Raw genomic sequence first — 25,366 nt, forward strand, 5'->3', positions numbered from 1 at the left:
TGATGACCCTCGGATGGATGCCATCCAGTCCCAGGGATTTATCGCTCTTAAGCCCATCGATCTGCCTGCATACCTCTTCTAGACTGACTGTCAACTCTGTCAGTTTCCCATCTTCATTTCTAGCATATAGCCTGATGGGATCTGGTATGCTGTGTATATCCTCTTCGGTAAAGACAGCCGCAAAAAATGTGTTCAGTTTGCCAGCGATGGCTTTGTCTTCTTTTAGCACTCCCTTTATTCCATGGCCACCCAACGGTCCCACCGCTTCCTTCACAGGTCATTTCCCTTTAATATATAAAAAAAACGGCTTGAAGTTTTTTGCCTCCTTGGCTATTTTTTCCTCTTAGTCTCTTTTGGCCCCTTTTACCGATTTATGGCACCTGCATTGATGTTTGTGCTTATTCCAGTTTTCATCCGTTCTTGACCATTTCCATTCCTTAAACGAAGTTTCCTTGTCTCCAATCGCTTCCTTCACCTCTACAGTGAGCCATGCAGGTTCTTTGTTCTTTTTTCTCTTGGATCTCTTGTTGATACGTGGTATATATAGATTTTGCACCTCGGTGACTGTGTCCTTAAAAAAGAACCAAGCTTGCTCTAGCGTTTTTACAGTGTTTATCCTCTTCTTAATCTTCTTCCCCACCATAAGTCTCATCCCTTCATAATTCCCTTTTCGGAAGTTCAGTGCTGTGGCAGTTCTGGACTGATGTTTAATTCAAAAGTATGTGCGTTTCTGCAATCTCTAGTCTAATCCATGTCCTACGGAATGCCTCTGACTTTATGTGAAAGCAATATACAGATTGTTACCCATACACATGATTGAGAGTTTTGAAATAACTTTATTTTCTCTGGTAAAACAAGAAATTGCTTCAAAAATTCCCTCCTGCTGCTTGTTTAGCTCAAAGGCACCTGAAATATTTACAGATTTTTCAGAAATTTGGAGTTGTAAGTAACTTTGTATATCGAACTCAAGGAAAGTGCCTTCATTCATGAAATCTTGTAAGAGGTCCTTTTACTAAGGTGAGCTAATGGATGTGGGGTGCACCCCGTTGTATACCTATAGGCTACATGGGTGGCACTTAATTTATACTAATTCATTAGCACACTTTAATAAAAGAGCCACTAGTGAAAATTGGAATGTAATACAAGAAATATTGTAATATTAGTAGCACAAGAGAACATGTTTAATTTTACATTGAATTTTTCCATTTAGGTTCTTATGTATTCTCCAATGTGGCCACTTCTTGAAGAGTTGTATCTTGCTTCTAATAATATTACCGTTTTAGAAAGGTATGATGTTTTGTCTTTTTGTATGCAAATGCTATCTTTTAGAATTTAAGGATGAAGTGGAGAACATGAGATTGCCCCCTCCAACTTTGTCACCACTTTCCTTGGGATAGAAATAAATTCCATTTCTTTTCATCAAACAGATGAATTCAGAAACAAGTGGGTTATGACTGTCTATCAGCAAGTAGAGAAAGAGGACAATACTGTACTCTGATATAGAACAGTGTTCTCCTATATCTCAGCAGGTGACAAATGGTCTCCCCAGCAGCTCCTGGTCTTCTGCTATAGTGGCTTCTGTCCTGGTTATTTGGTTCAGTTGAGTCCAGGGATATTAGGCTAGAATTGGTGCTTATGTAGGGGTTGGGGTATACACCATGTTTGAGGATTTACTATCTTGTTCATCGTATAAAAACATCTGGGCAGCTTACAATTTAAAATTATTAAAGAAGAAAAAGAGCGAGTAGGAGATGAACTACATTTTTGATAGCATAATAAGGAGACAATACAAAAAAGGGGGGATTGCTGGGTCTTATAAGCTCACTCCAGATAGAATAAGATGTAAGTATCTGTAAATAGAAAAGATTTTGTTGGTACAAAACTCAACCCCACTACCACCACGGACCCCTTTTTTCTCACTTGATTAGAAAAAAGATACAAAGAGGGAGTTTAGGCTTTTGGCCATTAGTCCATAGTGAATTGGATTTGATATACAGCCATTATATTAGTACTATGTGTTAAATAACAAAACAACATAATTCATAACAATCTTCAATCAAATCACACAAATAGATGGCTTGTAACTTAACTCCGACTTAATAGCTAATGTAATCCTCCCTGAGACGGTTTTCTAGATGGTCCTTCAGCCATTAAGCATAATAGTGCTGAAATAAAATTAATTTCTGAAAAGAAGAATAAGAAAGTTCAGCTTGGAATTTGTCTAGCCAAGAATGCTAAAGTGCTGGACCTGTATATGAAAAGGCTCTATTTCTGGTTGATCAAAGTTTCACTTCCTTTAAGGAATGCATTGATTTAGATTATTTTTTAGACATACTCAGGTTGACTCAAGTGCAATGCCTTAAAAAAAGGCATAATAAATTGAAGTCGATCCATTTAGAAGTAGGGAGCCAATGGAACTGGCACAGAACTGTAGTAGTATGAGTAATAGTGTTCTGTGGCAAATGGCTGCTCTCTTGGAGAGGGTTGAGTCAGTCAGATCCAGCAGTATCCTCCACAGAGAACAGTGCTGTTATAACACTACCAGACACATTGGTCTCCAGGGTGAGTACCCCATTAAATTTTTAGTTAGTGTTGGATCTAGTTGTGGTATTCTGGCCATCAGTCTTTCCCCAGAATGGTACCAGGCAGTCAGGACATGCTAACAGTGCTGGGACAATGTGGGGATGAGTTTTTTTGGGCCATTGTTTTCAGTGGTGATGGGTGGGCTCAAGGAATTCCTGAGCGGATATAGGCATACTTCAGTTTTCTCAGGCTGCTGTCCTTAGTTGGCAGCACTGTGTGGCCATGGTGGCTATATTGGATTTTGGCAATGTGAATGTTAAGTGGTTCTTCAGCAGAAGAAGAATTCCGAAGGGATCGATTTACTTCTCCAGCATTGGCTGGAGACAGAATTGATCTACATCTTTCCTCCTTGATCCATAATAGGGCAAGTGCTCCATAAGATCCTCTTTCATCTGGGGTAGATGATTGTGGTAGCTCTGGATTGGCCATGCAGACTGGTGGTACGCAGATCTAGTAGAGCTCCTCTGCTGTTTTGGCTGTCCATTCTCCCTGATATCTCTGTCAAGGACAGGTTCTTGTGGGCAATCTATCCGGGTTTGGTCTTACTGCCTGGTTCTTGAATGGGTGAAATTAAGAGAGAAGGGATATCAAGAGGAGGTAATTACAAATTTGCTGCAGGCTCAGAATTAATCTACTTTTTCAGCTTATGCTTTTGTCTGGAGAATATTTGAGGCCTGGTGTGTGGAGAGCACCATTTTTCCTTTCCAGTCAACCTTACTTCACATTCTTATATTTCTTCAGGAGAGTTTTAGTGCAGGTAGCCACTTTGGCATGTTATTGTGGTCATCTGGTCTGTTTCTCCTTGGCTGCACATCCATAAATTGTCTGATTTCTTAAGAGAGTTAAATTTCAAGTTTTCATTTTATTTGATATACCTCATCATAGGCAGTACCAACTTGAGCAGTTTACAACTATAAAATCAAGAACTATAATAATAGAAAAGCAAAGGAAACAGAAAAAAGCAACAGATGTTACAGACATGCAGAGGCAGTAGGTAGCACAGGAACCTACATAGCCAACCTGAATAAGAGACTAAATTGGAGATGATCACCCAAAGGCGTCTTTGAATAGGAAGAACTTTAGAGTTGATTTGAATCTTATCTTAAACAAGGGGGCAGTGAATTCCATTATTGTGAGCCATTTATACTAAATATCTTAAAGCGGATAATATCAAAGCAGATCTGACGAAATGTGGGTACATGAAGTAAGTTACAGAAGGACTAGAGAGTTTGCATCGGGACATATGGTATTATTAAGCTAACTAACTAAGTAAGGAGCCTGACCTGAATTCATTATTTTAAAAGTAAGTAATAACTATTTGTATGTAACATGGTGAGAAATATTTATTTATTCAGTTTTCTATACCGTTCTCACAGGAGAGCTCAGAACAGTTTACATGAATCTGTTCAGGTATTCAAGCATTTTTCCCTGTATGTCCCAATGGACTCACAATCTATCTAGTATACCTGGGGCAATGGGGGACCAAGTGGCCTGCCCTGAGTCACAAGGAGCAGCATTGGTCTGAACCCATGACCTCAGGGTGCTGAGGCTGTAGCTATCACATGCTCAGATATAGTGTGGTAGGAGATAGCATGCAAGCATTGTCAGACAGAGATAGCAGACATAGTTATGGCAAACATAACATGACAAACCTGGTGTGGTAAGACATAGCATGGTGAGTATATTATTGCAGAACATAGCATGGCAAACTTGTATTACGGAGTGTGACTAACATAGCATGATACCACTTGGCAGAAATGGTATGGCAAGGGTGCATGATGAAGCATAGCACGGAAGACATGGACTTGCAAACATTGTGTGGCAGACATAGTAGGGCAAGCATAGTATGGTAAATTTTGGTGTATAGTGTAGTAGGACAAAGATGGCAAATAATATGAGAGAGTGTGGAGAAACATTGGATGAGAAAACATGGTATGGTTAGATATAGGACGAAGCACATAGCATTTGAGACTTCAGACAGTGGGGGTCGGGGCACTTTGTCAGAAGGTTTGGGGGAATTTGGATCGGCATACTCATAGAGGGTCAGGGGAAGAGGTGGGTTTTTACTGTCTTCCTGAAGTTCAGTGATCTTATAAAGGGCAGGTAGTTTGTTTCAGGGGCATAGCAGGTAGTGCGAGTAAGATCTTTTATGGGCGTTCTCAAGGCAGAGGACATGCCCAGAGGGTGCATATAGTCACTTTTCTTCTTGCAAACAAAGCTGTCGATTCAGGGTGTAGGGAGGAAGTTTTGAAGGTCTTATATGGCAATGCCATGTTGTGCAAGAGCTTGTAAGTCATTACCGGGCCTTTGAATATGCATTGTTTGTCAGATCGATTGAGTGTAGGGCGGAAGTTTGAAGATCTTATAAGGTAGTGTCATGTTCTGGAAGAGCTTGTAGGTCATTAACTAGTTCTTTGAATGTGCGTTGTTAATCAGCAACCAGTGGGCAGCGCGCAAAACCAGGGTGATCGGGTTTTGTATGTTGAGATTTTTCAGGAGTCAGATAGTGGCATTTTGTACTCGTTATAGTTGATAGAGAACATAAGAACATAAGACTTGCCTCTGTCGGGTCAGACCGGAGGTCCATCGTGCCCGGCAGTCCGCTCACGCGGCGGCCCCTCAGGTCCAGGACCTGATAGTGCTCCTACCCTAAAACTCACATATGCTTTTCGCTTTTGTCCTGTAGTGTAACCTTCTATCTATACCCTGTAATCCCCTTCTCTTTCAGGAAGTCATCCAGTCCCTTTTTGAAACCCAGTATTGTACTCTGTCCTATTACCTCCTTTGGAAGCGTGTTCCAGGTGTCCACCACCCTCTGAGTGAAGAAAAACTTCCTTGCATTCGTTTTGAATCTGTCCCCTCTCAGTTTTTCTGAGTGACCTCTTGTTTTTGTTGTCCCCGCTAGTCTGAAGAATCTGTCCCTATCCACCCTCTCTATGCCTTTCATGATTTTATATGTCTGTATCATGTCTCCTCTCAGTCTCCGCTTTTCCAGGGTAAAGAGCCCCAGTTTGTCCAACCTTTCGGCATATGAAAGGTTCTCCATTCCCTTTATCATCCTAGTTGCTCTCCTCTGGACCCTCTCAAGTATCGCCATGTCTTTCCTAAGGTACGGCGACCAGTATTGGACACAGTATTCCAGATGCGGTCGCACCATTGCTCGATACAATGGCAGGATGACCTCCTTCGTTCTGGTAGTGATACCTTTTTTGATAATGCCCAGCATTCTGTTCGCTTTCTTTGAGGCCGCTGCACATTGCTTTCTTTGAGGCCGCTGGCTTCATTGTTGTATCCACCAATACCCCCAGGTCTTTTTCTAGGGTGCCTTTCCCCATCTCCCTTCCTCCCATCGTATAGCTGTACATGGGGTTCCCTTTCCCGATGTGCATGACCTTACATTTCTCCACATTGAAGCTCATCTGCCATCTTTTTGCCCACTCGCACAGTTTGTTCAGGTCGCTCTGTAGTTCTTTGCATTCCTCAACAGTTTTGACCCTGTTGGAGAGTTTTGTATCGTCCGCGAACTTGATAACTTCACATTTCGTGCCCGTTTCCAGATCGTTAATGAATATATTGAACAGCAGCGGTCCCAACACTGACCCCTGGGGGACACCACTCGTGACCTCTTTCCAGTCAGAGTAGTGTCCTTTTACTACTACCCTCTGCTTCCTATCCATCAGCCAATTTTGGATCCATCTGTGGACGTCCCCTTCCACCCCGTGGTTCCACAGTTTCTTCAGCAGGCGCTCGTGGGGTACCTTGTCAAAGGCTTTTTGGAAATCCAGATAAACTATGTCAATGGGGCTACCTTGGTCCAAATGTTTGCTTATCCCCTCAAAGAAATGTAGCAGATTCGTTTGGCACGATCGTCCTTTATAGAAACCGTGCTGGCTTGATCTCATCAGTTTATTTTTTTTCTATATGCTCATTGATACCTTCCCTGATCAGTGATTCGACCATCTTCCCTGGAACTGAGGTCAAGCTCACCGGTCTATAGTTCCCCGGGTCGCCTCTCGATCCTTTTTTGAAGATTGGTGTAACATTTGCTATCCTCCAATCTTCCGGGATTATCCCCGATCTTAAGGATAGGTTGCAAATATGCCTGAGTAACTCCGCTATTTCGTCTCTGAGCTCTTTCAATATCCTCGGGTGGATCCCATCTGGGCCAGGAGATTTGTCGATTTTTAATCTATTTATCTGCCTTAGAACGGCTTCGAGGCTTACCTCCATGCATGATAATATACCCTCCTGATCCTCCTTGAAGATTTTTTCTGGTTCCGGCACGCTGGATGTGTCTTCTTTTGTAAAGACCGACGCGAAGAACTTGTTTAGTCTATCAGCCACCTCTTTTTCCTCCTTCACCACTCCTTTCTTGTCTCCCTCATCCAGGGGTCCCACCTCCTCCCTTGCTGGCTGTTTCCCTTTTACATATCTGAAAAATGGTTTAAAGTTTCTTGCTTCCTTGGCTAGTCTCTCCTCGTATTCTTTCTTGGCTTTTCTGACCACTCGGTGACATTCTTTCTGATGCTCCCTGTGCTCTTTCCAGTTTTCTTCCGTTTTGTCCTTCTTCCACTTCATAGTGAAGCCATTTAGTAGCTTGTTTCAGTAGTCCATAAGGGAGTGGACAAAAGTGTAGATTAGGCTGTGTACTTTGTGTTTTGCCGTCAGGGTGGCTGATTTCCAAGAGATTAATGAACGGGCGAGTTCTGGGTCACCTTTCTGCATCCAGAGGAGTTCGGTTTTCACCACATTTAGTTGCAGTTTGTTTCTGGACATCCAGCTTTTTATTTCCAAGAGGCAGTCATGTAGTTTGGAGATTTTTGTGTCTCGGTTTGAGCCTAGCGGTAGATATAGTTGTGTCGTTGACGAATGAGTGAATCTCTATGTGGTGTTTTAAGGCGATGTCTATTACCAGTCTGAAATAGAGTTTGAAAAGCAGTAGGAACAGGAGAGCACTCTGCAGAATTCCATATTTTATCAGTTTAGTTTGCAATAGAGTAGATTTTAGTAGGGTGCTTTGGGTCCTGTGGCTCAGGAATGACGAGAACCAGTGGAGCACTCGATTGTCAATTCCAATATTTGGGAGGCTGGCATTATCAGTGGTATTGAAAGCGGCACTGAGGTCTAGAAGGACTAGCAACCTGTCAATCCCCTTGTTTCTTCACGTCTGCCAGGACGTGAAGAAATGGTTTATGCAATTCCTAACTAAAAGAACCTATGAAGTTAGGAGAGGCTAAAAGAAATCGCAACAATGGAAGGCATCCTATGGTGTCCCTCAAGGCTCCCTTCTCTCACCATCCCTATTCAATGTCTACGTAAGTGCCTTGGGTCAACATATCGCTGATCCCAACGTTAACACCTTCTCCTACGCAGATGACCTCTACCTCCTATGCATGGCTAAAGACTTGGTATCAGACACAATTCAGACTTAAACTCATGGTCTCACAAGCGCAAAAGAACATAAGAATAGCCTTACTGGGTCAGATTCATCTGCCATTTGGACGCCCAGTCTTCCAATTTCCTAATTTTTCACAATCCGCATGCGTTTTAACAACTTTGAACAGTTTAGTGTCATCTGCAAATTTAATCACCTCACTCGTCATTCCAATTTCCAGATCATTTATAAATAAATTAAATAGCACCGTTCCTAGTACAGACCCCTGTGGCACTCCACTGTTTACTCTCCTCCATTGAGAAAAATGACCATTTAACCTTACCCTCTGTTTTCTATCTGATAACCAATTCCTAATCCACAACTGAACTTTGCCACCTATCCCATGACACTTTAATTTTCTCAGGAGCCTCTTGTGAGGAACTTTATCCAAAGCTTTCTGAAAATCTAGATATATTATATCAACTGGCTCACCTTTAGCCACATGTTTATTCACACCTTCAAAGAAATCAAGCAAATTTGTGAGGCAAGATTTTCCTCGGCTAAACCCATGCTTAGTGCTGTATTAATGGGTAGGCCCAGTAGGCATGTGCCTAGGGCCTGAAGTTGTCAGGGGGTCCGCTGAAGAAACAAAGAGGACTCAGGTTTTTTTTTCTTTTGGCAACGTGGGCAGCCCCTCCCCCGGGAAAGGTCAGCGGCGCCAGTAGATCAACAACGCCGGGCCCCCCGCATCGATGGTAACATGTCTGGAATGTGACATCGGAGGGGGTGGACCGGCATACCCGGGGAGTTGCTATAAGGTCCCGCAATGACTAAGAAAATCGGAAAGACTTTGGCTAAAATCAGGGTCACAAGAGCACAGAATCGCTTGGAGACAAAAATTAAAAATCTACAAAACTCGGACTAAAGAAAAATGTAAAAACTTCTATGCCCTCAAAATCGGCGACATCTCAACCAACAGTAGCAACCTTTTTAAGCTGGTAAATGATCTATACAATATAGAAACATTTATCGACACACTCGAAGAGCCCACTCTAACTGCAAACAGCATGGCGGACTTCTTCATCTCCAAAATACAAAAACTAAGATCCTTCCTCACTGACCCAACAAAACCCCACTGGTGTTACCCCATTCTTCTAGATTCAGACGACTCTAGAGCCGACCTATTCTGGAACACATTCTCACTCATAGACTGGCAAACTTTCAGTAAACACTACAATAAGTATGCCAATTCTTACTGCAGACTAGATACCTGCCCCCCTAATGTCATGAAATCGGCCCCAGTCATTTTTAAGGCCAAAATGCTGACTTGGATCAACTCTCTACTAACCTCTGGGAAGTTCCCAGTTGAACAAGGGCACATTATGATTTCACCAATTAAGAAAAATACTAAAGACCCATCTAACAATGCATCCAACTTTAGACCAATCGCCAATATCCCCCTGGTCACCAAAATAGCAGAAGGGATAGTAAACACCAAACTCACCACATACTTAGAAAAACACAATATCTTACATGACAATCAATCCGGTTTCCGGTCAGGCCACAGTACTGAAACAATTTTAGCCTCTCTGCTTGATTACCTTCATCAACTATTCAGCCAAGGCTCAAGCGCTCTAATATTGCAACTCGATCTGAGTAGCGCATTTGACTTGGTTGACCACGCCACTCTACTAGACTGCCTAACATCTAATGGAATCTCAGGTCATGTTCTCAACTGGTTCCACGAATTCCTGACAAGAAGAACCTACAAGGTGTTCAAGGATGACACTACCTCTTACAGCTGGGTCAACCCTTGTGGGGTCCCACAAGGTTCCCCCTTGTCCCCCACCCTATTTAACATCTACCTTGCCTCCCTAGGAAACCTCCTGCAGAGTTTGAAACTCAAATTCTTCATCTATGCAGATGACATCACCATAATCATTCCGCTCTCCTATCTTACCTCAGAGCTTCTCAACTTGCTATCTCTCACCCTAAATCAGATCGAACTTTGGATGACAGCGTTTAGGCAAAAGCTAAACCCAGAAAAAACTAAATTCTTCTTAGCATCCCCAAACGACAAAATCAAGGAAACTGCGATACATATCAATGGCCTAGACTACTGTATTGAGCAATCCTTAAAAATTCTAGGAGTCACCTTAGACAAACATCTCTCACTAGAGAAACATACTGACCTAGTGTTTAAAAAATGTATCTCGATACTCTGGAAACTCCGCACGATTAAAAAATACTTTAATGAAACCTCCTTTCGTCTGCTGGTCCAAGCTTCTATTCTTAGCGTCCTGGACTACTGTAACATCATTTATCTAGGCGCCTTCAAGAAAGTCACCAAGAAGCTGAGATTGGTCCAAAACACCGCCATCCACCTTATCTTCGGCCTGAAGAAATTCGAACACATATCCCCCTTCTACCACAAGTTGCACTGGCTGCCATTCGAATCCAGGGTCCTATTTAAGTTCTCTTGCATCTGCTACAAAACCGTATCGGTTATGTCACCTGACTATCTTTACCCCCACTTCAACCTGAACTATAATAATAAGAGCTCCCGCAGAATAACTATGTTCGCTTTCTCCTCACTGAAAGCATGTCATCTTAAAAGATTCCTTGAACGAACCTTCTCTTTTCAAGCGGCCAAACTAAACTCATGGCTCGCCCAAATTATACTTGACGCCTCTTCATACCTCCACTTTAGAAAAAAGCTCAAAACTCTACTTTTCGATGGACCAAATCCTTAATGCTCCCCTCTTCCACCTTAACGCTCCCCCTCTCCACATTAGAAAACAGATCGAACTCTCTTCTCTGCATCAGACCAAATCCTTACTCTCCCCTCCCCCCCCTCAACACGGCTCACCTTTCTTTACTTTTTCCCCTCCTCCCCCCCCTCCCAAGATCCCTGCCCCCTCCCTCTCATACAATATGCTTTGCTCCCCCTTCTCATAAATTCAATTATACTCTCTTACGGTACATACCGTATGTGCTCTGTATTAGCCCTTCCTTCACTTAAATTGTCAATGTAAACTAGTTTGACCCTTCGATTGACTTGTTATGTTCTTCTTTTTTTCAACTGCACTGTATGTAACTCATCTATTTGTTGTGAACCGCCTAGAACTCCCTGGGTATGGCGGTATACAAAAATAAATTATTATTATTATTATTATTGCATCTGCCGGCTCTGATCAGGGAAGAAGTAAGTGATGTCGGAGGGGGTGAACCGGCAGACAGTCATCACGGGACCTTGCAGCCACTCCCTGTGACTGCTGGTCCAACTCCTCTGATGTCGCTTACTTCTTCCCTGAGCAGAGCCAGCAGCTGAAGTCATCGCAGGATCTAGCTTCACGGCATTGATTAGTTTGGAGGGAGAGAGAAAGGAGCATAGAAGTGTGGAGGAGGGAGAGAAAGGGGGCAGATGCTGATGCAATTTGTGTGCAGGGAAAGCAGAGAGAGACAAGGGGGAAGGATATTGGATGGAATTGGGTTGTAGGGAAAGAAAGGGAGCAGATGCTGATGGAAGTGGGGGAAGGGAAAGGGGAGAAAGACATAAGGGGAAGGATACTGGATGGCATTGGGTTGGAAGGAAAGAAAGAGGACAGATGCTGATGGAAGTGGGGGGAAGGGAGGTGAGAGAGTGAAATGCCAGACCAAAGGGGTATGGGAGAGGGAAGGGAAGGAGAGGAGAGAGATGCCACACCTTGGGGGGAGCAGAGAGAAGTAGATGGATGCCACACCAATGAGCAGGGGAGGGAGAAATGGAAGGTGGGGGTGTTGTCCTATATGTCAAAGAGGGAATTGAATCTACTAGAGAGAACATGTCTGAAATGATGAGGAAACTGAAGCTGAGGACAAGGAAGATAGCCTTCTCAGAAATCCCGCCAGTACCGAGGGCGGATGCAAGGAGGCAGACCGAGCTGCAGGCAATAAACGGCTGGCTGAGGAGATGGTGCGAAGAGGAGGGCTTCCACTTTGTGCGGAGCTGAACAACTTTTTTGGGGAAGAACAAGCTCTACAGGAGGGACGGACTGCACCTGAGCACGGCTGGGACGAGGATGCTGGTACGCAACATCCAGAGCGGCATAGACTTGGCTTTAAACTGAGGAGAAGGGGAAAGCCGATAGTTGATCTGACCTCGACACATTGGACCAAAGTATCAAACAAGATACTAAACCAGGAAATTGTAAAAGAGAGCTCGGGGCTGAGTGTGAACTTATGGAAAATAGACCCAAGGACGCAATGCAGAGGCCCAAAGCACAAATGAACCTTGCAAGCAGAATTAAGAGGGAACAACAAGAACCAGAGGGGCATCCAAACATGGGGAAGCAGGCTGAGGACGACACAGACGCGCCGCAGGATGAGGATGAACGTAACAAGGCTCGGGGGCTGGTGACCCATGAGGGGGTCGGCAGAAGCGCCAAACCACGAGGAGAACCAGCGAGGAGGGCAAACAACCGGGACTTAAATTGCCTACACACTAATGCTAGGAGCCTAAGAGCCAAAATGGGAGAGCTGGAAGTCATAGCCAGTAAAAAGGACTTGGACATAATTGGAGTCACAGAAACATGGTGGACTGAGGACAACAAATGGGATGTGGTCATACCAGGGCATAAAACTCTATAGGAGAGACAGGACACACAAGAAGGGTGGAGGAATAGCGATATATATAAAGGACTCCATTCCTTCAACCAGGATGGAAACAACAGTAAGGGTGGACGATTTGGAATCACTATGGGTCAAGCTACAAGGAGGAACTGGAGCAGACATCAAATTGGGACTGTACTATTGCCCACCTGGACAACCGGAAACAATCGACCAGGACCTGGAGGCTGAATTGAGGCAGGTATGCAAAAGTGGAAGTGTGGTGATGATGGGGGACTTCAACTACCCTGGGATAGACTGGAGTATTGGACACTCAAACTGCACGAGGGAGACCAAATTCCTGGAGGCTACGAGGGACTGTTTCATGGAACAGCTGGTCACGGAACCAACACAGGTGGCAGTACCGCAAAGAAGGTGACGGTACTAGCGCCACTAGGAAACAGCGATCACAACATGATCCAATGCAAGCTAGGAAGTGGGTCATCAAAGGTGATAAGAACCACAACAATAGCATTCAATTTCAGAAAAGGAAATTACGATGCCATGAGGAATATGGTGGGAAAGAAACTCAGCGGCAACTCAGGGAGGATGGAGACCGTAGAAAAAGCCTGGTCCCTACTCAAAGGAACGGTGCAAGAGGCACAGAACCTCTACGTCCCCAGGTTCAGGAAAGGGTGCAAAAACAATCGAACAAAAAACCCAGTATGGATAACAAATGCAGTGAAAAAGGCGATAAGTGACAAAAAAGCATCTTTCAAAAAATGGAAAAAGGACCAAACAAAGGAAAACCAGAAGGAACACAAAGGACACCAAAGGAAAGCAAAAAGAGAATATGAGGAGAGACTGGCGGGGGAAGCAACAAACTTCAAACCATTCTTCAGGTACGTAAAGGGGAAGCAACCGGCCAGGGAAGAAGTGGGACCATTGGATGATGGAGACAAGAAGGGAGTGGTAAAGGAGGCAAAAGAGATAGCTGACAGGTTAAATAAATTCTTCTCGTCAGTCTTCATGAGAGAAGACACATCCAATATTCCAGAAACCGAGGAGATCATAAATGGGGACCAGGATGAAAAGCTGTTCCAACTAGAGGTAAGACAAGAGGATGTCCTCCGACAGATAGACAGACTAAAGAGCGACAAATTACCGGACCCGGACGGCATCCACCCAAGGGTACTCAAAGAGCTAAGGAACGAAATAGCGGAACCACTTTGCCGAATATGCAACCTATCCTTAAAAACTGGAGAGATACCAGAGGACTGGAAAATAGCAAATGTCACGCCCATCTTTAAAAAGGGTTCAAGGGGTGACCCAGGAAACTACAGGCCGGTAAGCATGACCTCGGTCCCGGGAAAGATGATGGAAGCACTGATTAAGGACAGCATCTGTGAACACATAGAAAACAATGGACAACTGAGGGCGAGCCAGCACGGCTTCTGCAAGGGAAGTTCATGCCTCACAAACTTACTGTACTGCACTGGAAGAGTCCCCTTGGACTGGAAAACAGCTAACGTTATTCCGCTCCACAAAAAGGGCTGCAGGACAGAGACGGCAAATTACAGACCGGTAAGTCTCACATCCATAGTATGCAAACTCATGGAAACACTGATCAAACAGAAACTTGATACAATCCTGGATGAAGAAAATCTACGTGATCCCCATCAACATGGATTTACCAAGGGCAGGTCCTGCCAATCAAATCTGATTAGCTTCTTCGACTGGGTAACAAGACAACTGGATGCCGGGGAGTCCCTGGACGTAGTGTATTTGGACTTCAGCAAAGCTTTTGATAGCGTCCCACACCGCAGGTTATTGAACAAGTTGAAATCGCTGGGATTAGGGGAAACACTAGCTGCATGGGTTAAGGATTGGCTGAGCGGTAGATTTCAGAGAGTGATGGTAAATGGTACCCCATCCAAAACATCAGATGTGACCAGTGGAGTGCCGCAGGGCTCGGTCTTGGGTCCAATCCTATTCAACATATTCATAAGTGATATGACCCAAGGGCTCAGAGGAAAAATATCATTGTTTGCCGATGATGCCAAACTGTGCAACATAGTAGGTAAAAGCACTGTGCCTGACAGTATGACGCAGGACCTACTACTATTAGAACAATGGTCATCAACTTGGCAGCTCAACTTCAATGCTAAAAAATGCAAAGTGATGCACCTGGGTAAAAGAAATCTGTGCAGGACTTACACGTTAAATGGTGAGACCTTAGTTAGGATCACGAAAGAACGGGATTTAGGAGTAATCATTAGTGATGACATGAAAACTGCCAATCAAGTGGAAAAGGCTTCCTCCAAGGCAAGGCAAATGATGGGTTGTATTCGTAGAGGTTTTATCAGCAGGATGCCAGAGGTCATAATGCCACTGTACAGGTCCATGGTGAGACCTCATTTGGAATATTGTGTTCAATTCTGGAGACCACATTACCGGAAAGATGTGCTGAGAGTTGAGTCAGTTCAGCGGATGGCCACCAGGATGGTCTCGGGGCTCAAGGATCTCCCGTATGAAGTAAGGCTGAATAAATTGCAGCTGTACTCACTTGAAGAACGAAGAGAGAGAGGGGACATGATTGAGACATTTAAATATATCACGGGTCGTATCGAGGTGGAAGAGGATATCTTTCGTCTTATGGGACCTTCGTCCACCAGAGGGCATCCGCTGAAAATCAGGGGAGGGAAATTTCATGGTGACTCCAGAAAGTATTTCTTCACTGAGAGGGTGGTCGATCATTGGAATGAACTCCCATGGCAGGTGATTGAGGCCAACAGCGTGGCAGATTTCAAAAATAAATGGGATATTCATGTGGGATATCTAATGAGGTAAGGGCAGGAGGTTGGTGAGCAAACTCATGGGGGAAGGGTCACTGGAGTGGGCAGACTTGATGGGCTTTGGCCCTTTTCTGTCGTCATTTTCTATGTTTCTATGTTTCTTTGAGGGAATAAACAGTCAGATGGATAAAGGGGAATCCATAGACATCATTTACCTTGACTTCCAAAAAGCCTTCAACAAGGTACCCCACGAACTGCTGCTTAAGAAGCTGTGGAACCACGGGGTGCAAGGGGATGTCCACCGATGGATCAAAAACCAGCTGGCAGGCAGGAAACAGAGGGTTGGAGTAAAGGGCCATTACTCAGACTGGCAATGGGTCACGAGCGGAGTTCCACAGGGGTCGGTGCTGGGACCGCTCCTGTTCAATATATTTATTAACGACCTGGAGGCGGGAACAAATTGTGAGGTTATAAAATTTGCGTATGATACCAAACTCTGCAGCAGGGTTAGAACCGCGGAAGACTGTGAGGACCTGCAAAGGGACCTGACGACACTGGAAGAGTGGGCAAAAAAGTGGCAAATGAGCTTTAACATAGAGAAATGCAAGGTCATGCATGTAGGGAAAAAGAACCCGATGTTCAGCTACAAAATGGGGGGATCACTGCTAGGGGTAAGTAACCTTGAAAGAGACCTGGGGGTGATGGTAGACACAACATTGAAGGTGTCGGCACAATGCGCGACGGCCTCAAGGAAAGCAAACCAAATGTTGGGTATCATTAAGAAGGGTATCACGGCCAGGATGAAGGAAGTCATCTTGCCACTGTACCGTGCAATGGTGCGCCCGCATCTGGAGTACTGTGTCCAGTACTGGTCACCGTACCTCAAGAAGGACATGGCGGTACTTGAGGGAGTCCAGAGAAGAGCGACTAAACTGATAAAGGGTATGGTAAACTTCTCATATGCTGACAGGCTGAAAAAGCTGGGGCTATTCTCCCTGGAAAAGCGGAGACATGATAGAAACCTTCAAAATCCTGAAGGGCATAGAAAAGGTAGACAGGGACAGATTCTTCACACTGTGGGGAACCATAAGTACAAGGGGGCACTCGGAGAAATTAAAAGGGGGCAAGTTTAGAACAAACGCTAGGAAGTTCTTTTTCACCCAGAGGGTGGTGGACACATGGAACGCGCTTCCAGAGGCCGTGATAGGTCAGAGTACGTTACAGGGCTTCAAAGAGGGTTTGGATAGGTTCCTAGAGGATAAGGGGATTGAGGGTACAGATGGGAGTTGAGGTAGGTTATAGGAATAGTCGAGGCCCATTGCACAGGTGATGGGCCTGGAGGGCCGCCGCGGGAGCGGACTGCTGGGCGGGATGGACCTCTGGTCTGACCCAGTGGAGGCAAATTCTTATGTTCTTAAATTAGAGTCTCTATGGGTCAAAATTCCGGGAGCCAATGGATTGGAAATGAAAATCGGCATCTAATAATAGTTCAGTACCAGAATAGTTCAGAGCGGTTTACATGACAAGAGACAGTACATCTACAGCGAAGTTACAAATAAGTCAATCAATCAATATGGCTTAGCAAGTTGGGAGCAGGCAAGAAAGAGATAGCGAGGTTATAAACAAGTCAATCAGCGTAGCTAAGGAAGTCGGGTGCAGGTAGGTAGGAGGTGCAGGTAGGTGGGAGGTACAATGCATAGTTAAAGGTAGAGTTACAAGGAGGGCGGGAGTCAGATATTTGTCAAAGAGATAAGTTTTGATTGATTTCCTGAAAGTTTGGTAGGAGGGAGAATTAGAGATGAGAGTGGATAGACATTTGTTCCATTTGCTTGCCTGGAACGCCAGGGATCTGTCAAGGAATCTCTTGTAGATGCAGCACTTTAGGGACGGGAAGGCAAACAAGTGGGCGTTACGTGTGCGGGTGGGGCCAGGACGGACAAAGTGATCTGACAGGTAGATTGGAGACGAGCCTGTTAGGGTTTTGAAGCAGAGGCAAGCAAATTTGAAAATAATCCTTGCCTCCATTGGCAGCCAGTGCAGTTTTTTGTAGAAGGTCTGATTTTTTGAGATTGTAGATGAGTCAAACGGCTGCATTCTGAACGAGTCTTAAGAGTTTGTTTTTTTTAAATGAACCTAGGTAGATGATATTGCAGTAGTCTAGGATACTCAGGATTAGTGACTGGACCAGTAATCGGAAGGAGAGGAAGTCAAAGTAGTGTTTGATGGTGCGGAGTTTCCAGAGGGTACCAAAACATTTTTTAATCTGAGCATTAGTGTAGACTTTGAAAGTAAGGCAGCGGTCCAGGATGACTCCAAGGATTTTAATAGTGGGGTTGATTGGGTAGTCTAACCTGTTTAGTTTCAAGGAGGTGTTTGTTAGCTTGTTGTTGGGACTGACCAGGAAAATTTTGGGTTTTTCTGGGTTCAGCTTTAATTTGAATTGAGTGGCCCATTGTTCTGTCTTGGTGAGGATGGATGAGGTGAATTGTTCAGTCTCTTGAGAAAGTGAGGTAATGGGAATGATAATAGTGATGTCATCTGCGTAGATATATGATTTTAGTTTCAGGTTGGATAGTATATGTCCCAGCGAAGCCATGTAGACATTGAATAGAGAAGGGGAAAGAAGGGAGCCCTGAGGAACTCCGCAGGGATTGTGCCAGGGTTGGGAGAAGGTCCCGTTGAAGTGTACTTGATAAGAGCGTTTTTTTAGAAATCCTGTGAACCAGTTTAGGACCTGACCGGAGATGCCGATGGAGTCAAGGCATCTGAGTAAAATGTCATGGTCAACCAGGTCAAAGGCACTGCTCAAGTCGAACTGGAGTATCAAGGCACTTTTTCCCAGTGAGAATAAGTGGAGGAGGAAATTAGTCAGAGAGGCTAAGACAGTTTTGGTGCTATGATTTGGGCGGAAGCCAGACTGGGAATCATGGAGAATGTTGAACTTCTCAAGGTGGTTCATGAGATCGTGGTTGACTAGGCCTTCCGTAATATTTTTGGAATAGCGGTATGTTGGCAATGGGCCTGTAATTGGAAGCCGAGGAGGTAGAATCCTTGGGGGTTTTGATAATTGGGGATACAAGGATGTGGCCGAGTTCTTTCGGGAATTGGCCGGTGGACAAGCAAAGGGATATCCAGTTGAGGAGTTCAATTTTGAATGAGGGAGGGGCAGATTTCATGATGGAGGGGGGACAGCTATCTAGTAGGCAGTTTGAATTTGCATATTTGGAGTAGAGCTTGAGGAATAGGTTCCAGTCTGGGCTTTCAAAGTGGTTCCAGGTCATGTCTGCTATTGAACTATCAGTTCCTAGGGTCAGTTGTTGATTGTAGGGTCTGTGCTGGGGCTTATGAGAGGTGATTTCAGAGTGTGAATTTTATTGGTAGGGTAGTGGCGGAGGGTGGGAGGTCTGAGTTGGAGCGTTTGAGTTGGTCAATATCGAATAGTGAGTTGACTATTTTGAAAAGTTCTTTGCTATTTAGTGAGGGAGTATTAATTGGGAATAGTGTTTAGCGCAATTTTCTTTGATAATTCTTTTATATTCTTTGACTTTTAGTCGCCAGTTGAGTCTGGCATTATCTGTTTTGGTTTTGCGCCATGTTCTTTCTAATTTATGTACTTCTTATTTTAAAGTTAAAAGGTCAGCATTGAACCAGCTGTCTGAGGGACGGAGAGTTTTTTTGCGAAGTTTCAGTGGCGCGATTCGTTTAGAGTCTGATTGCTGAAATTATTCCAGTCAAGTGTGAAATTAGGTTCTAGGTTGGGGCTGGAAGGTGGGCTATAGTGAGACCAGAAGTCTGTTGGGTTTAATTGGCTTCTTGACCAGAACATCTTTTTAGGGTTGGTCCTAGTTTTCCTTTCAGGTAGTTTTTTGATCCAAGTTAATTTGAAGTTACAAAGAAGGTGGGCCGACCAAGGTGTATTAGCCCATGTTTCTCCTATGAGGCATAAGCTGGGGGTGGTAGGGACATTGGAGAGAAAGGTGATCAAGTCAAGGTGGTGACCTTTCCTATGGGTGGAAGTCGGGGGAGGCTTGGAGAAACCTAGCGAGGTAAGGAAGGAGAAGAGGTCAGCTACATTGGAATTCTCTTCCTGTTCGAGGTGTAAGTTAATATCACCGGCAAGGAGATTGTGGGTGCCAGCTACTGAATTTGTAAGAAGAAATTCATAGAAGTCATCTTTTGCTTTGTTTCATTTGTTGGGGGGTATAAAGAATATAGTTACGATTAGGTTATCTTTACAGTCAATTTTGGATATTTTGCATGTGAGAATTTCCAGGTCATTGGTTAGTTTGGAGTCTAGGTCTTGGAATTCAAAGTGGTCTCTTAGAATTATTGCTAGGCCCCCTCCTCTTTTTGAGTTTCGAGATAGGGGGATGATTTTGTAGTCTGATGGAAGGATTTCCCCAATGATTGCATCCTGATCAGAAATTAACCAAGTTTCGGTTAGAAGAAGGATATCTAGGTGGGTTTCTTCTAGCCAGTCTTTGATAAGTTGGGATTTATTCCTGACTGAGCGGATGTTCAGGTATGCCCCGGAGAAAATGGATTGTTCTAGGGGGGGGGAGGGGCTCAGTATGTTGTAGGTTCTTTAGGGATCGGATTCTTTTGGGTCTTGGCCTGGAGGAATGGCGAGAGGTGTTGACAACGGAGATTGGGAAAGGGCCAGTTTCTGTACAGTTATGAAGGAGAAGATAGGGGCAGAGAGGTTTGTCAGGCCCTGATATTCTGTTCCATGTTGGATAAGTTGGGATGGATTCGAAGGCTAAGGTTTTTGAAATCCAACTTCTAGAACCTAGTAGGTAGAGGAAGAGACAGGCTAAGAGCCTTTTTGTAGGGTTGTTCATGTTGGAGCTGGGGTAGAGGGAGAGGAGTGGAGAAGTGGTTAAGTGGATGAGTAAGAGAAGAAACTAAGTGGTAGCTTAAGAAGTGGTACGGACTGGGCTGTCTGTAAAACTGACTTAGTATATACAGACAGTGTTGGTTAGGCATGTGAATTCTTGTCAGTTTGGTAATGAGACTTGGGTATGGATGTATATGTTTATAAGGTAAGCGGGCTTTGCATAAACAGAAATAGCATATACAGAATTAGAATATACAGACTTAGGTGCTTATAAGGTGAGGCAGTCTTAGGGTAACTAAGCGTGCAATATTTAGGTTGACTAGTTGTGCAAGAACTTAGGGCATGCAGGAACTTAGATCATGCAGGCACTTGGATCTAGCGAATAGTTAGACATGCAAGTACTTATCAGTTTGGTGCACTGCTCGGGTGCTTCGCAAAGGAACGTGCTGCTTTGCCGCTTCTCATTCAAGAGTTGGGCTCCCCGCTGGATCAGGGGAGGGGCAGGGCAGAGCAGGTCTCAGGCACCCTCGGTGCGGGAAGGAGGCTTCTCGTTGCCGCTTCCCTCTTCAAATGTTGGGCTCCCCGCTGGATCGGGGAGGGGCAGGGCAGAGCAGGTCTCTGGCTTCCTTCTAGTATCGGTGCGGGAAGGAGGCTTCCCGATGCCGCTTCTCTCCTCAAAAGTTGGGCTCCCCGCTGGATCGGGGGAGGGGCAGGGCAGAGCAGGTCTCTGGCTCCCTGCTAGTATCGGTTCGGGAAGGAGGCTTCCCGTTGCTGCTTCTCTCCTCAAACGTTGGACCCCCCCCGCTTGATCGGGGGAGAGGCAGGGCAGAGCAGGTCTCTGGCTCCCTGCTACTATCGGTGCGGGAAGGAGACTTCCCGTTGCCACTTCTCTCCTCAAAAGTTGGGCTCCCCGCTGGATCGGGGGAGGGGCAGGGCAGAGCAGGTCTCTGGCTCCCTGCTAGTATCGACCCCCAGGGCAGTCCGAAGAAATTGATGGAGAAATGATAGATTTGATCAAACGCAACTGCAAGGGAGGCAACACAGTTATCATGGGTGATTGCAACTATCCAGGAATAGACTGGAATCTAGGCACCTCCGGCTACGGTAGGGAGACCAAGTTCCTGGATGCTGTAGGCAATTGCATCTTGGAACAACTTGTCAAGGAAAACATAACAGGAAATGCAATTCTGGACTTAATTCTAAATGGACTATGAGGACAGGTGCAAGATATAGAAGTAGAGGGGATGCTGGGAACCAGTGATCAGAATATGATCTGCTTCAACATGGATGCAGGGGCGAAACATTGATCCAGGAAATTACGAAGGGATGAGACTCATTGTGAGGAAAAATATCAAGAAGAGGATAAGCACTGTAAAAACACTAGAGCAGGCATGGTCCCTTTTTAAGGACCCAGTCACCAATGCGCAAAATCTATATATACTGTGTATCAACAAGGGATCCAAGAGGAAAAAGAACAAAGAACCGGCATGGTTCACTGTAGCGGTGAAGGAAGCAATCAGAGACAAGAAGAGTTTGTTTAAGGAATGGAAAAGGTCAAAAACGGACGAAAACTGGAAAAAGTACAAACAGCATCAACGCAGGTGCCATAAAGCAGTAAAAGGGACCAAAAGAGACTACGAGGAAAAAATAGCCTAAGGAGCGAAAAACTTCAAGCCGTTATTTTGATATATTAAGGGGAAACGTCCCGCAAAGGAAGCGGTGGGACCGTTGGATGATAATGGAATAAAGGGAGTGCTAAAAGAGGACAAAGCCATCACCGATAAACTGAACACATTTTTTGCGGTCTGTATTTACCAAAGAGGATATACACAACATTCCGGAACCCAACAGGCTATATGCTGGAGGCGAAGACGGGAAACTGACAAGGTTGATGCTCAATCTAGAAGAAGTATGCAGGCAGATTGATAGGCTTAAAAGCGACAAATCCCCGGGACCGGATGGCATCCCTCCAAGGGTCATTAAGGAACTGAAAGGGACTATAGCTGAACTGCTTGAATTAATAGCCAATCTGTCGATCAAATTGGGAAAGATTCCGGAAGATTGGAAGGTGGCGAATTGTTACTCTGATCTTCAAAAATAATTTGAGGGTTGATCCGGGAAACTACAGACCAGTGAATCTAACTTCGGTACCGGGAAAGATGGTAAAGGCGATGATAAAGGACAGCATCATTGATCACTTTGACGGACACGGTCTGATGAGGACCATCCAGCACAGTTTCAGCAAAGGCAGATCTTGTCTGACGAACTTGCACTTCTTCGAGGGAATAAACAGGTGGATAGACAAGAGCGAGTCAGTCGACATTCTATATCTGGATTTTCAGAAGGTGTTCGACAAGGTTCAGTATAAATCACTACTTCGAAAAATTGCGAGCCTTGGAATCAAGGATGAAATACTCACGTGGATTAAAAACTGGCTGGAACATAGGAAACAGAGAGTGGGGGGTAAATGGACAATACTCGGACTTGAAGAGCGTCACCAGTGGGGTGCCGCTGGGCTCGGTGTTTGGACCCGTGCTCTTCAACATCTTGATAAATGATCTGGACATTGGTACAACGAGTGAGGTGATTAAATTTGCGGACAATACCAAATTATTCAGAGTAGTGAAGATGCAGGGGGATTGTGAAGATCTGCAATGTGACGTAATCAAGCTTGAGAAATGGGCGTTGACATAGCAAATGAGGTTCAATGAAGATAAGTGTAAAGTGATGCATGTCGGTAACAAAAATCTCATGCACGAATACAGGATGTCTGGTGTGGTACTTGGAGAAACCTCCCAGGAAAGAGACTTGGGAGTTTTGATCGATAAGTCGATGAAGCCGTCTGCACAATGCGTGGCGGTGGCAAAAAGTGCGAATAGAATGCTAGGAATGATTAAGAAGGGGATCACGAACAGATCAGAGAGGGTTATCATGCCACTGTACCAGGCCATGGTGCTCCCTCATCTGGAGTATTGTGTCCAGCCGTACACGAAGAAGGACATGGTACTACTCGAAAGTATCCAGAGAAGAGCAACTAAAATGGTTAAGGGGCTGGAGGAGTTGCCGTACAGTGAGAGATTTGAGAAACTGGACCTCTTCTCTCTTGAAAAGAGGAGACTGAGAGGGGACTTGATCTATCCCCTTTTACCTTTAGAGACTGCCCTCTCGTTCTCCCTGTCTTGGAGAGGGTGAACAGTCTGTCTTTATCTACTAAGTCTATTCCCTTCAGTATTTTGAATGTTTCTGTTTGATTGGCTTCTTTGTGTGGTGAGTGCAGCGTGGGTTGGGTAGTGTGTTTGAGAGTGGGTTTGTGGTGAGTTGTATCTTTTTGTATTATGGTTAGTGATTTGGTGACTCGTAGAGGATTATTTAGTTGTGGGGGTGTTTTGCTGTTGATGGTTTTCTCTAGTTTTGTGTCTTGGTCCGAACAAGCCCTTCGGCGGGATGTGGCCGCCTTTTGGCGTTCCTCAAATGGGCTGAAGAGGAGCAGGAGCTCTGAGGTGGGCGGAGCCAAGCCCAATCCTTCCTGCACAAGCGGCGTCGGGCAGAGGAACACGCTGCAGTGTTCTCCCTAGCGTGTTTTAGCCGGGCACTGCGCCCGGCTAATTTAGGTGAGCACCCGGCTGTCATCTTGCATCCGCACCACCAGCATCAAAGCTGCGCTCCAATCCTCTTCCCTGTCCCTACTCCAGGGGTGTCCAATCCCTCCAAGCGTTCCCTCTGATGTTACGACATCAGAGAAAAGGCTTCCGAATCAGCCATAAATTGCGCACGCGAGGAGCCGACGCCACCCGCAGCCGACTACAGAAGGGAGCCGGCCAGAAAACTACCGCAGGAGGAAGAGAGAAGCTGGGCCGCACAAAACCTCTTGTCGAGCCGCGGGTTGGACACCCCTGGAGTAGAGACAGGGAAGAGGATTGGTGTGCGGCTTGCAAAAAAAAAAAAAAAAAATGTGTCACAAGAACCAAAGTGACTGTAGGAGTCCTGAGACTCTGACTGGAATTTCTGAATTATTAATTGGTGAAATTGGTGAGTATTTTGGGGTATTTCATATATGTGGTCTTGAATAAACTCAGAACTTTGTATAAGGTATTGAAACCTTCATATACAGTACAAAATGGGAACAGACCAAAATAACTTGACCCATTTCTTTAAATTTATTTCTAATTTCTGCACTGGCAGCTATGACTGTTTGAATGACAATCACTCTATCAAAAGGAAGAAGACTAAAAATTATTGCCAGAGAATAGTTCCTCATGTAGAGGGATAAAAGTTCACTGCACACAGCTGGTGGAAATGCCCAAAACCAGGTGCTCTAGAGCAGTGTTCTTCAACCGCCAGTCCGTGTACCGGTGCCAGTCTGCAGAAATTTTCTGCCGGTTCACAGGGCTGGCACGTCCATTGGGCCCAAGACAGCGTTCTTCAGCCGCCAGTCCATGGTGCGATCAACGCGGCGTCTTCAGGTCAGCTTCCTGAGTGCTGCAGTGCACAAAGCCATGGGAAAAGGCTACTCCACGCGGCCTGCGCTTGAACCGGAAGCCTTCTCTCTGACATCGCAACGTCAGAGGGAAGGCTTCCAGATGAGGCGCGGGATGCATGCGAGGAGCTGCTGCCCATAGCTTTGTGCAATGCAGCACTCAGGGAGCCGGCCCGAAGATGCTGCATTGATCGCTAAGTGGACCGGCCCAAAGATAACACGGGGGGGGGGGGGGGGGGGGGGCAGAAGGCAAGGCACATGGAGGGAGAGAGACAACAACGGTAGGGGAAATGCTTTTATTTTTTTTTTATTTAGTGATTGCTTTGTCTGTTTTTAAAAAAAATTTAATTATTGATTTGTCTGTTCATGAAGAAATGCATTTGTTTCTTTTCGTCTGGGGTTGTACTGCTTGCAGAGTCTTGCATCTTAGGGTTTGTTTGTAAATATTAGTATTTTTAGTTTTTGGTCCTGCATTTGCATGGGGTTATCTGTTTTAGGAATGAATGTTAAAAAGCATACGGTGTTCTTTGTGTATTTTAATTTTGTGGTTAAGCATTATGTGTTGTTAATACAATTATATTATGTGTTTATATGAAAAATGAATGGAATAAATGGTGTTACAATTAGTACTATTATGGGAGCGGGGTTTGGGGCAGAGATTGAGTGGAGATGGGCATGACTTAGCCCAGTGTTCTTCAACTGCCAGTCCGTGG

General features: G+C 45.0%; 1 protein-coding gene across 6 annotated transcripts in view; it reads left to right on the forward strand.

The window, feature by feature from the left end:
* Window positions 1-25,366, forward strand: part of TBCE (tubulin folding cofactor E) — a 434,765-nt gene that overhangs the window by 169,408 nt on the left and 239,991 nt on the right. For all 6 annotated transcript variants that reach the window (XM_033936232.1, XM_033936235.1, XM_033936237.1 and 3 more), the window contains one exon: window positions 1,211-1,287. In XM_033936232.1, coding sequence (XP_033792123.1) covers window positions 1,211-1,287 — 77 coding nt within the window. The remainder of the gene's footprint in view (window positions 1-1,210; window positions 1,288-25,366) is intronic.

Source organism: Geotrypetes seraphini, chromosome 3 (assembly GCF_902459505.1).
Source record: "Geotrypetes seraphini chromosome 3, aGeoSer1.1, whole genome shotgun sequence".
Taxonomy (NCBI): domain Eukaryota; kingdom Metazoa; phylum Chordata; class Amphibia; order Gymnophiona; family Dermophiidae; genus Geotrypetes; species Geotrypetes seraphini.